At 41.0% G+C, this 12,630-nt stretch overlaps 1 protein-coding gene across 1 annotated transcript in view; it reads left to right on the top strand.

Annotated features, from left to right (window-relative positions):
• pola1 (polymerase (DNA directed), alpha 1) overlaps nucleotides 1-12,630 on the top strand; it is a 253,947-nt gene that overhangs the window by 106,203 nt on the left and 135,114 nt on the right. Inside the window, exon 27 of the mRNA XM_078559832.1 lies at nucleotides 9,392-9,424. Within this exon, the coding sequence (XP_078415958.1) occupies nucleotides 9,392-9,424 (33 nt within the window). The remainder of the gene's footprint in view (nucleotides 1-9,391; nucleotides 9,425-12,630) is intronic.

Consider the following 12,630-nt stretch of genomic DNA (forward strand, 5'->3'; position numbering starts at 1 on the left):
CTGCAGTCATGATGTGCCAGTGATGGAGAGAATGAGCATTTAAGCTGGTGGATGGGCTGCTTATCGAGCAGCCTGCTTGTTGACTGGATGCAATTACATCCATCAGGCAAATGGAGAGTATTCCGTTACATTCATGACTTGTAGCTTTAGATGTTGCAGAGGCTTTGGGGAGTTGGAAGGCAAGACACTCACTGGCAAGTTTCAAGTCTCTGACATGCTTTAGTAGCCGTGATATTTATTTATGGTCCAGTTGAGTTTCTGGTCAATGGTAACCCTCAGGGTGTTGGGGGAATTCAGAAATGCCATTAAATTTTCATGAGGAGATGGTTAGATGCTCTTGTTGGAGATGATGATTGTCCAGTGTTTTGCGGCGTAACTGTTATTTGTCACTTATCAGCCCAAGCCTGAAGTCTGGATGTTGTCCTGGTCTTGCTGCATGTGAGCACTGACTGCTTCAGTATCTGAGGACTTGAGTGGAATGGAACACTCTGCAATCATCAGCAAACATCCCAACATCTGACCTTATGATGGAGGGCCTGGTATATCCCTCACTACTATTACCATCAAGCCCAGTTCAATGAGGAGTGTAGAAGAACATGTCGGATGCAGCACCAGGCATGCCTAAAAATGAGGTGCCAATCTGGTGAAGCTGTAGGACTGTATACATCTGAAACAACAGAAGTAGCATGCTATAGACAGAGCTAAGTGATCACATAATCAACGGATCAGATCAAAGCTCTGCAGTCCTGCCACATCCAGTGGTGCATGGCAGAGAAGAGTGAAACAACTAACAGGAGGAAGAGGCTCCAAGAATGCCCCCATTTTTAACAATGGCAGAATCCAGCACCTAAGTGTAAAAGTCAAGGCTGGGCCATCTTCAACCAGAAGTGCTGAGTGGATCTTGGTCTCCTCCTTCTTTCCCCATTATCAAAGAAGCCAATCTTCAGCCAATTCAGTTCACTCCATGTGATATTAAGAAACAGCTGAATGTAATGGATACGGCAAAGGTATAGGTCCCAATGACACCCAGACCATAGTGTTGAAAACTTGTGCTCCAGAACTAGTCAAGCTACAACATTGGCATCTACCCAGCAATGTGGAAAATTGCCCGGATATGTCCTGTCCACAAAAAGCAGGACAGATCCAACCCGGCCAATTACCGCTCCATTGGTCAACACTCAATCGTCAACAAGAGTGCCATCAAGAACATTTACTGACCTGTTCATTGATGTTCAGTTTGGGTTTCACCAGGAAGACTTGGCTCCAGGCTTCATTCAAGCATTGATCCAAACATGCAGAAAAATGTTGAATTCCAGAGGTGAGGTGGAAGTGACTGCCCCTTGACACAGTGTTTGACATTTTGGTACCAGGAGCCCTAGCAAAATTGAAATAATTGGGAATTAGGTAGAAAACCTTCCACTGGCTGGTGCCATAACTAGCACAAAGGATGATGATTGTGGTTGTTGGAGGCCAATCATTTCAGCCCCAGGACATGGCTGCAGGAGCTACCCAGGGTAGTGCCCAAAGCCCAGCCATTTCCAGATGCTTCATCAATGACCTTCCTTCCATCTTAAGGTCAGAAGTGAGGGTGTTTTCTGATTGCATGATGTTCAGTACCATTCCCAACTTCTCAGATAATGAAACAGTCTGTGTCTGTATGCAGCAAGAGCTTGATAACATCCAGGCTTGGACTGATAAGCGGCAAGCAGCATTTGCATCGCACAAGTGCCGGGCAAAGGCCATCTCCAAAAAGAAAGAGCTTAACCACCTCCCGTTGACATTCAACAACGTTACCATTGCCAAATCCCCCACCATCAATATCCTGAGGGTTACCATTGGCCAGAAACTTAACTGGCCTAGCCACTTAAATACCATAGCTACAAGAGCAGATCCAAGGCTGGGTTTTGTGTAGAGAGTGAATTGTGTTTTGACTCTCCAAAGCCTCTCTGCCATCACAAGATATAAGTCAGGAGTGTGATAGAATACTCCCAACTTGCCTTAATGAGCGCAGCTCCAACAACACTCAAGAAGCTCGATACCATCCAGGATAAAGCAGCCTGCTTGATTGGCACTCTATTCACTCAGGTAAAACAGTCACTCTTTTTACTATCGAAGCACAGTGTGTACCTTCTACGAGATGCTGAACAACAACTTGCTAGGCTACTTTGAAAGCTCCTTCCAAATCTGCGATGTCTACCACCTAGAAGGACAAGGGGCAGCAGGTGCATGGGCACACCATCACCTGCAACTTCCTTTCCAAGTCACAAACAATCGTGACTTGGAAATATATTGCTGTTCCTTCAGCATCGCTCAGTCAAAATCCAGTGAACACCCTATCAAACAGCACTGTGGTAGTAGCTTCATCACAAAGACTGCAGCAGTTTAAGAAGGCAGCTCACCACTGCCTTCTGTAGGGCCATTAAGGATTGGTAATAAATACTGATTTTGCCAGCAATGCTTATGTCCCATGAATGAATTAATAAAATGAAGAGGTCTTTGATAATGCAGCTGAAAATGAGTTTAAAAAGCTGCTATATAAGCATACAGGATCCCTGGTTTTACTAAGAGAGGAATGAAGTATAAAAGCAAGCAAATTATGGTAAACCTTTATGAAACACTGGCTTAGTATCAACTGGAGCAATGTGTTCAATTCTGGGTGCCACACTTTAGGAAGAATTCCTTGACCTTGGAGGAGGCGAGGAAAAGATTTACTAAAACGGTTCCAAGAAAGAGGGATTTCAGTTATGTGGAGAGAATGGAGAAGTTGGGAAAATTGTCCTTGGAGCAGAAAAGGTTACGAGGAAGTTTGATAGAGATATGCAACACCGTGAATGGTTTTGATAGAGTAAATCAGAAGAAACAGTTTCCAGTGGCAGGAGGATTCGTAACCAGAGGACATAGCTTGAAGACTGCTGTTTGAAGAAGCAGAGGTGACATGACGTTTTTAAACATAAGCCTGGTGTTGTGATCCGGAATGCACTGTCTGAAGGGTGGCAGAAACAGACTCTGTAATAACATTTTAAAGATAAATACTTGAAAGGAAACATTTTACAAGGCTACAGTGAAAGAGCAGGGGAGTGTGGTTAATTGGATAGCTCTAGCAAAGCACAGGCAAAGTGTTATGAATGGCCTATTTCTGTGCTGTATATAACTATGCTTCTATAGTTGTGCCTGGGCCACTGCTTTGAGAAACTCTGCAGTGATGTCCTAGGACTGAGATGATTGGCCTTCAACAACCACAGCCGTCTTCATTTATGCTAGGATTGACTCGAGCAGCTGGAGAGTTTTCTTTTGATCCTCATTGACTTCAGTTTTACTCGACTCCTTAATGCCACACTCAATTGAATATTGCTTTGATGTCAAGGGCAGTCACACTCACCTCAACTTTGGAATTCAGCTGTTGTGTCCATCTCTGGATCAAGGCTGTAATGAGGTCTGGAGCCGATTGGTGTTGTAGATCTATCTTCTAGTCTGTTCTCTTCAGTCCTTGGATTCTGGAACAAACACTCCATCCCGCTTCCCACCATGCGTTACCCCCCCCCCACCTTTAATCCTTAAAATGTATCTATTGTTTTCTGCAATTTCACAGATCTTCCTAGGTTCTCCTGTGTAAGGTCTTTGGGTGGGCCTAAGCTAAGAGTGCTATGCAAACACAAGTGGTGGTGGTCGTAGCTTTTCATGGGAAGACCAAATAAAGGGAGATGGAGATCAAAAGGAAAGAAAAAATATTGGATGAGGATGAAAAAAAATGTATTTTGATGTGTCCTGGTAGAGGATGGTAAATGTAACAATAAATTCCCTAATTCTTTGTCTTAATACCACATATACTCGAGTAAAAGTCCGATCTTTTGAGACCCAATTTTGAGGTTAAAAAGTAAAGGGGTCAACTTCTACTTGGGTAATGTTTTTGAGGAGCTTACTTTCGACTACTGGCGCTTGTGGCTCTCACAGCCTGTAGAGAACCGTGCTGGGTTTCAGTCTTTGTTTCAATTTGTTTTTGAGGGGTTAACTTTTGAGAGACTTAGTTTTGAGGTGCTTACTTTCAACTGGCGATGCTCCTGGCTCTCACAGCCAGCTGGTTACTCCACACGGATGCTTTGTGGGCTGGTGCACACTGACTCTGCAATTTGTTCCAATCTTACCTCCATCATGTCAATGAGATATTAAACTTTTACTAAAGTTCCCTGATATCTCAATGAACAAATTGTACTCTGTGATCTAGCTCCGATGCAGAAAGATCAAGATCTCCTGCTACAAACTCTGGTCTCTGCTGTGTTACTCTGAACACAGTGAGCCAAGTCAGTGTGGAGTGTCCTTGGGAAGCCGGGGTGGACTTAGAGTCATAGTCATAGAGTTATCAGCCCAGAAACAGGCCCTTCGGCCCATCATGTCTGTGCCAGCCATCAAGCATCTATCTATTTTAATCTCATTTTCCAGCACTTGGCCCGTAGCCCTGTATGCTATCGCGTTTCAAGTACTCATCTAAATACTTCTTAAATGTTGTGAGGGTTCCTGCCTCTACCACCCCCTCAGGCAGTGTGTTCCAGATTCCAACCACCCTCTGGGTGAAAAAACTATTCCTGAAATCCTCTCTAAACTTCCTGCCCATTAATTTAAATTTATGCCCCATGGCTATTGACACCTTGGCTAAGGGGAAAAGTTTCTTCTATATACCCTATCTATGTCCCTCAAAATTTGGATACCTCTATCAGGTCCCCCCTCAGCCTTCTTTGCTCTAAGGAAAACAACCCTAGCCTTTCCAGTCTCTCTTCATAGCTGAAACGCACCAGCCCAGGCAACATCCTGGTAAATCTCCACTGCACCCTCTCCAGCGCAATCACATCCTTCCTATAGTGTGGCAACCAGAACTGCACACAGTACTCCAGCTGTGGCTTAACTAGAGTTTTGTACAGCTCCATCATAACCTCCCTGCTCTTATATCCTATGCCTCGGCTAATAAAGGCAAGTATCCCATATGCCTTCTTAACCACCTTATCTACCTGTGCTGCTGCTTTCAGGGATTGATGGACATGTACACCAAGGTCCCTCTGATCCTCTGTACTTCCTAAGGTCCTAGCATTCATTGTGTATTCCCTTGTTGTGTTAGTCCTCCCAAAATGCATCACCTCTCACTTCTCAGGATTAAATTCCATTTGCCACTGCTCTGCCCATCTTACCAGCCCAGCTATATCATCCTGTAATCTAAGGCTTTCCTCCTCACTTTTTACAACACCAATTTCCATGTCACCTGCGAACTTACTGATCATACCCCCTATATTCACTCTAAATCATTAATGTACACTACAAACAGCAAGGGCTCCAGCACCAATCCCTGCTGTACACTACTCATCACAGGCTTCCAATCGCAAAAACAACCTTCAACCATCTCCCTCTGCCTCCTGCCGCTAAGCCAATTTTGGATCCAAATTGCCCTGGATTCATGGGCTCTTACATTCTTGACCAGTCTTCCATGCGGGACCTTGTCAAAAGCCTTACTGAAGTCCTTGTAGACTACATCAACTGCACTTCCCTCATCTACACAACTCGTCACCTCCTCGAAAAATTCAATCAAATTTGTTAAACATGATCTCCCCCTGACAAAGCTGTGCTGACTATCCCTGATTAATCCCTGCCTCTCCGGTCAGAATTTTTTCCAATAGTTTCCCTACCACTGAAGTTAGACTCACTAGCCTCTAATTACCTGGTTTATCCTTACTACCCTTCTTGAATGATGGTACCACATTCGCTGTCCTCCAGTCCTCTGGCACCTCTCCTGTGACCTGAGAGGATTTAAAAATTAGTGCCAGAGCCCCTGCAATCTCCTTCCTTGCCTCACATAGCAGCCAGGGATACATCTCACCTGGGCCTAGAGATTTATCCACTTTTAAGCCCGCTAAAACCACTAAATCCCCCCCTCCCTTTCAATGCTAATTTGTTCAAGTATATCACAGGCCCCCTCCCTGATTTCTAAACCCAAATCGTCCTTCCCCATAGTGAACACAGATGAAAAGTAATCATTGAAAACGTCACATATGTCCTCAGGCTCCACGTGCAGATTGCCACTTTGGTCCCTAATGGCCCCTACTTTTTCCTTGGTTATCCTCTTACCCTTAATATATTTATAAAATGCCTTGGGATTTTCTTTTATCTTGCCTGCCAGTGTTTATTCATGCCCCATCTTTTGCTCTCTCTTTCTATACTCCTAGGGGTAGGGGGAATATGAAAAACCAAGAATTTTTTGGCCAAACGTCGGGGGTCAACTTTTACATTGATTATTACTCTAGTATATACAGTAGTTAACTCAGATTGAAGTCTTTGATTTTAATCTGCCAAAAGACTTCTGATTTGATAAACATGTGATTCATTTGCCATCTTAATAGCCAAATAAATAATTGGCATTTTTCATGTGTATACAGCTTATAACAACTCCAATGAAGCATGCAACTATGTTGAATGAATCTGAGGTCTGGTAATATTTCATTGAAGGCATTTACTTTCCAAGCCTATTATAGTGTGTCTGAACAATAGTACACTGCATTCAAGCTATTTGTAATATTTAATTCAGGCTGATGAGCTGTTTAGCATGTACTTCAGAGGGAGGGCCGATGAATTCAAAATTTAGGATTACCTTGTAAAGGTGTTTAATTCCCATTCACTATATCTGTCTTTTAGTTTCTGCCATTCCTTTGAGAGTCAATGGAGATAAGGTTGCACTAAACTTTCAACTTGCTTCCATTGTTTATGGCTTCATAAGATGATGGTTCCAACATAGTGTTCTGCCCCTATTAGTCAACTTTGGTATTTTGTCATTTACCTGTGGGTTCTGAGGTCATGTCTGTTGTCTGTTGTTGCTGTACGCCTGTATTTCATAAAGGAATCATTTTATTCCAACTTTATTTCCATTTTATTCTTGATGCCGCTCTGTACTGTAGCAAAAGGTGCATCTTTCTGGATTGTCACTTGGTGTTGAATGCAAACTGCACATTCTCTTACTCACCTATGCACTTTGTTAGGTTGTGCAGCCTTCTCATTGCATGAATACAACATCGCAGTTTAACCATCAACTTACACAGTAGAATGCGTTCAATGTATTATGTAAAGTAACAGATGGTTTGGGAAAGGCAATCGAGACGGTATGTTTTGCTTTATTGGTTTTGGGCTTTTATCCACATTGTCAGTTTAAATGTTGTAATTGGAACCAGTGAGGCTGAATTATTCCCAATATACATGGAAGGTTTCTTCAGAGCTCAGAATAAATTAAGAAAAAACATAGCTAATGAACAAAATACTATTAAGTAAAGCACCAGTTTTAAAGTTGAAATTGAAAGATATATTGCTGGGAATCCCCCAAGTTCCACTCGAACCACATTATCTATTTAGAAAAGACTCTTGATTTATGGCTTTCCTAATCAGACAACACTTGGATTGAGGAGTTCATTATTGCTTTTAAGCAGTTATAGTCCAATAATGCTTACATCTCAGTCAATTAGTCTGAAGGGAAATGACTTTGGCATTTTGTAATAAGTGTTGAATTGCTGCATAGATTTGCCTATTAAACTCTTCCCTGATGTGTGTGACATTAAAGGGCAAATATTGTTTTGAATACACTGGTTCTTTACAAATCTGGGACCCTTTATATTCCTTTAACAACATTTTCTTGGGTTTTTCAAGCCGAGTAGAGTTGTGAAATAGCAATATTAAAATATTCATAAGGATTTGAAAGGTGGTGAAGAAATGTGCAGGTGTTGTTGTTTAATCTAAGCACCATGGGCTCTGCAATTAATGAGAATTAAATTAGAACCTCTATCCTATTTGTTCGTTTTTGACACTTTGAAGTGATTTGTCTGTCACTAGGTGCTATATTAATGGGTGGCCCGTCATTTTCTGAACATTACTTGTCAGTGGTCTTTCTCTATATGCCCAAGTCTTTGGGGAGTATTTAAAAGACCCATTCACTGTGTGGCTGAGTTTCTCTTCTTCTAAGGAAGAGGGAAATTATGTTGCAGAGTTCTACTTGGATTGTCTGTGAAATAGATTTTAGTTTTTGAAATCAGTATGATTCATTGGGCCAGAAGCTTGTCTGAACTAATGCATTTTCACCAAATCATTGCTTGACTTTTAGGGCAATTTGTAGAAATAGATTGTTCAGACTGACTCAATCAAACCTAGTCCTCACCTTTATTCCTTTTCCTCTTGCTGTACTCATTTACATCTATTCCTCATCATTGACATTCAATGGGTGAAAAATGTGTGTTAATGTATACACATGTTCATATAGGCAGTTCTATGTTAAACCTGTTACATGAAAAACAAACCATCAAAAAATGCATTTCGGAGATAAAAACAATTTCCATTAATACTGCAGCATTGTAGCTTGAAACAAAATAAAACGTCTAACAAATGTTTTTAAAAAACACATGCAAGTACTTAATATCACTGTTTAAAATCTCTGACTTTTATGCACTTTCTTGATAGCTTGTGCCATCTGTTTCTTCTCCCAATTCTACCTCAACATTCCCAACAAATAGATTCTATTGAAACTGCAGTTATTCAGGCCATTGCACCTCCTGTGGCCAAGAAGGTGGGGCAGATATTCAGCTCTCTCACTATTGCCAGTACTCATCGTGGCCATGTACATTGACAGTATTTGTGGGTTTTCATAAAGTGGGCTCTAGGAGCCTTTTTAAAAAATTGACGCATTTAGGTGAGTCATGCCCCATCGTGCAGGGCACTACCATCTAACGGTAAGAAAAGGATAATGTAAGTCCAGAATCTGATCAGGTGATTGCAAACCTCTTTTTTAAAAGCATTGCAAACCTTGGAAGACAAATGTGCTTTTTGTTTTTTTGTGTCAATTAACTCTGTGCAATATCCATTGCTGTTCAGGAAATGGAGCCTGTTTTTTCTTCCCCCCTTTTCCTTTTCCCCTCACCAACCCAGTCTGTTGATGTCAGTTTTGGGGTTGTCATTGCTACACTGTGCAATATCGGTTATCCCAGTGCAGACTACGGATTAAATCTTGGTCCTTTCTGTCTGCATTACTCAGTGTCAAGTCACTTACCTACTGAGCCATTGGTCATGGGTTCATGTATTTAAGGGTTTACTTTATGGAACTTGTAATAGAGAATCTGGTTGAAAAGTGAATAAGAACTTAAGAGTTCTAGCATGGAAATTAGTTGTTGCTGTGTTGCACTGTTGTTGTACTCAGTAGTGCTGATGATTTAGCAAACATAATTTTCTTGCAGGCAATAGCATTACTGCTATGGCAAAATTACATCCTGGTGTTGCCAGCAATATCTTACCACGTCTGTATATAGAAGGAATATGTATCTCATTGTGGCTCACCAATACTTGGAAGTTGTTTACATGCAATTTTATCCTTTTATTTCAGATTCTCATGCATACCAAGGAGATGGTCCAGAAGGTATTTTTTAAAAAATTGTTGTTCATGGGATGTGGGCATTGCTGGCTAGGTCAGCATTTATCATCCATCCCTAATTACCCTTGAGAAGGTGATGTTGAGCTGCCGCCTTGAACCGCTGCAGTCCGTGTGGTGTCGGTACACCCACAGTGCTGTTAAGGAGGGAGTTCCAGGATTTTGACCCAGCGATAGTTAAGGAACGGCAATATAGTTCCAAGTCAGGATGGTGCATAACTTGGAGGGAAACTTGCAGGTGGTGGTGTTCCCATGCATCTGCTTCCCTTGTCCTACTATATGGTAGCGGTTGTGGGATTGGAGTGCTGTCGTTGTTGTATGAAAAGGTACTAAGCAGAACAGGCAACAGGAGCCTTTGACTCCAGAAACTGCTCCCTAATAGCAACAAAGCTCATTTATATTCAAGAGTTTAATCAGGAATAAGTGATTTGTGTTAATTAAAGAAATGTTTTTCATATGTTGGATGTGATAAATTGTGTTGTTCCCCACATATGTGAACCTTGTAACTAGAAGCACTTCTCCCTCAGGAGCTGCCTCCTTTGAGTGCTTTGTGCTAATGCTGTGTTTACCACTTTTCTTTTGTGTGCCATTAGCAGCAGATTTGCAACGGTTTTAATTTTTGGTTTATTTTGAGTAACCAAAAATTAAAGCCTGCTCAGATTGCCTCTCCCATTCTAACAGCAGCACTTGAATTACATAACCTGGTGAATGTAATACTTAATCCCCATTTTAAGGAAGTTTTGTAATATTGACATGTGGTCTTGTTGGAGAAGCAAAGGGTGGCACATGATTTAATGGGAATTGTTAAAATGTCTTTAGTGCTTGTTATGGTCTCTATTAAAGACTGTAAAACAACTTAATTGTATTAAAAATTCCATGCACATTGTATAAACAATAATACACTGTGTGTGTGTGTGTGTGTGTGTATGTATATGTATATATATATATTTTAAAGAGCAAGGGAAAATTGCATTTCTCAACCAACATCACCAAAAACAGATCAACTCAACATTTTCATTGCTGTTTGTGGAATATTGCTGTGTGCAAATTAACTGCTCTATATGTACATAATCTGTGTAGATCTGTGTGTGTGTATTCTGCATAATTAAATTTGTTGCACAGTAATCCTTGAAAGAGAAAATTTGCCTGATAGACTTCTTTGGGAATGACAACTATGGGTTATGACTATTATGAAGGAAGCTCACAAATAAGCATTTAAGTTATTAAGGGTTTTGTTTTGGCCAAAATGAACATGCAATTGGATTAAAAACAGATACTTGGGATAAACTTGCTTGATTTGGACTATAGATGTTTGGATTTGTCCCATCTCAAAATGAAAACATGACAAATTATGCGGTAGAAACTCTTGTGCACACCCTTGTTGCTAACAAGAGAGAAAGAAGCAGTTGTAACTTACTTGTATGTGATGTAAATTGTAATAAAGGGGCAGAACCATGACAGACCTGTCATATTTAGCATTTCCCTTAATGTCTTCTGTTTCCCCATTTATTAACACTTCTATCAACATCACGCTTTAAATCTTCACAGACGGGATTTTCTTAATATTGATGGACAATCTAAAGCCGCACAATTTAGTTCTTTTGAGGGTTCCAATTGACAGACTTGGCTGTTACGAAATAGAAATGAGCGTTGAGTTAGAGGTTGGTGGAGCGGGGCGGTGTCCAAAACTGAATTCTGCTCGTCCCAAGTCTGGTACGTGTAGGAAAGGCTGGATTGATGGTGCTTGGACTTGTGGGAGATGGGTAACAAATCCTCATAGTGGACAACATGTTTATGTAACTCACTGGGAGTCTGTAATGTAGAATCCCTGACAGTAGGATACCAAGCGTAAACTGAATGTTTTTATGCTGTCAGATGGATGAGATAAACTCCTAGGGTTCAATAATGTTAGCAAGTGTACAATAAAACAATTCCTGTAGCTATGTTACATGATTTAACATGTTTTTAAAGCCAAATATGGAATTATTATCTTCTGGTCTGTTTTGTTGGACTCATTAGGTTAATGTCCACATCATATAAATTTGAAAGTTATGTATTTTTTCTGGATTTCAGCATTCAGTTGTATGTCCCGTTCAATATAATGTCCACCTGTGCCTCAGTCCATCAGCTGCTGAAACCCTCATCTTTGCTTTGAATTTATTCTAATGCACTTCCAGCTGACCTCCCACATTTCACCGATACCCATAAACTTGAGGTCATTCAAAATTCAGCTGTCTGTGTCCTAACTCATGGAGTGACGGTAGTGTAGTGGTGATGTCAGATGTTCAGGCTAATGCTCTGGGGATCTGGGTTGAAATCCTACCATGGCATCGGGTGGAATTTAAATTCAGTTTGTAAAGCTGGAATTTAATGGTGACCATGACAGCTGTTGTTGATTGTTGTTTCCTTTAGAGAAGGAAACCTACATCCTTACCTGGCCTGGCTTACCTGTGACTACAGATCCACAGTAATGTGGTTGACTCTTACCTGCCCTCTACAATGGCCAAGCAAGCCACTCAGTTCAAGAACAGTTAGGGATGGGCAACAAATGCTGGCCTTGCCAGTGACTCCCACATCCCAAGAAAGGATAAAGAAAAAAATCCTGTTTCTCTATCATTCCTGTGCTAACTGACCTACATTGGTTCCCAGTTAAGCAATGCTTTGACTTAAAATTCTCACCCTTGTTTTCAGATCCCTCCATGACCACATCCATCTCAATCTCTGTAATCGCCTCTGAGATATCTGTGCTTATCTAATTCTGACCTTCTGAGCATCCCCAATTTTACATGTTCCACCATTGCTTGCACTGCCTTCTGCTTCCTTCCCTAAACCTTTCCAACTCTCTAACTCTCTTTCCTTTACAGCACTCCTAAGTCATCTGACCTAACATTATCTTTGTGGCTCGATGTCAAATTTTGCTCTATGAAGCTTCTGTGAAGTGCCTTGGGTTGTTTTACTACGTCAAAGATGCTACGTTAAAAGTGATTTACTGCCAATAAATTGTTTTGCAGCATGGTTATTGATGTTTTGTAGAAAAACACAGCAGTTAATTTGCACACAGCAATATTCCACAAACCATAATGAAAAGATTGAATTCATCTATTTTTGGTAATGTTGTTTGAGAAATTCCATTCTTTCTTTCTCTTTCAAGAGTGCAATGTGATCTTTTAAATCCACCTGAACCGGCAGGTGGA

Source organism: Cetorhinus maximus, chromosome 16, assembly GCF_964194155.1.
Source record: "Cetorhinus maximus chromosome 16, sCetMax3.hap1.1, whole genome shotgun sequence".
In the NCBI taxonomy this organism is placed as follows: Eukaryota; Metazoa; Chordata; class Chondrichthyes; order Lamniformes; family Cetorhinidae; genus Cetorhinus; species Cetorhinus maximus.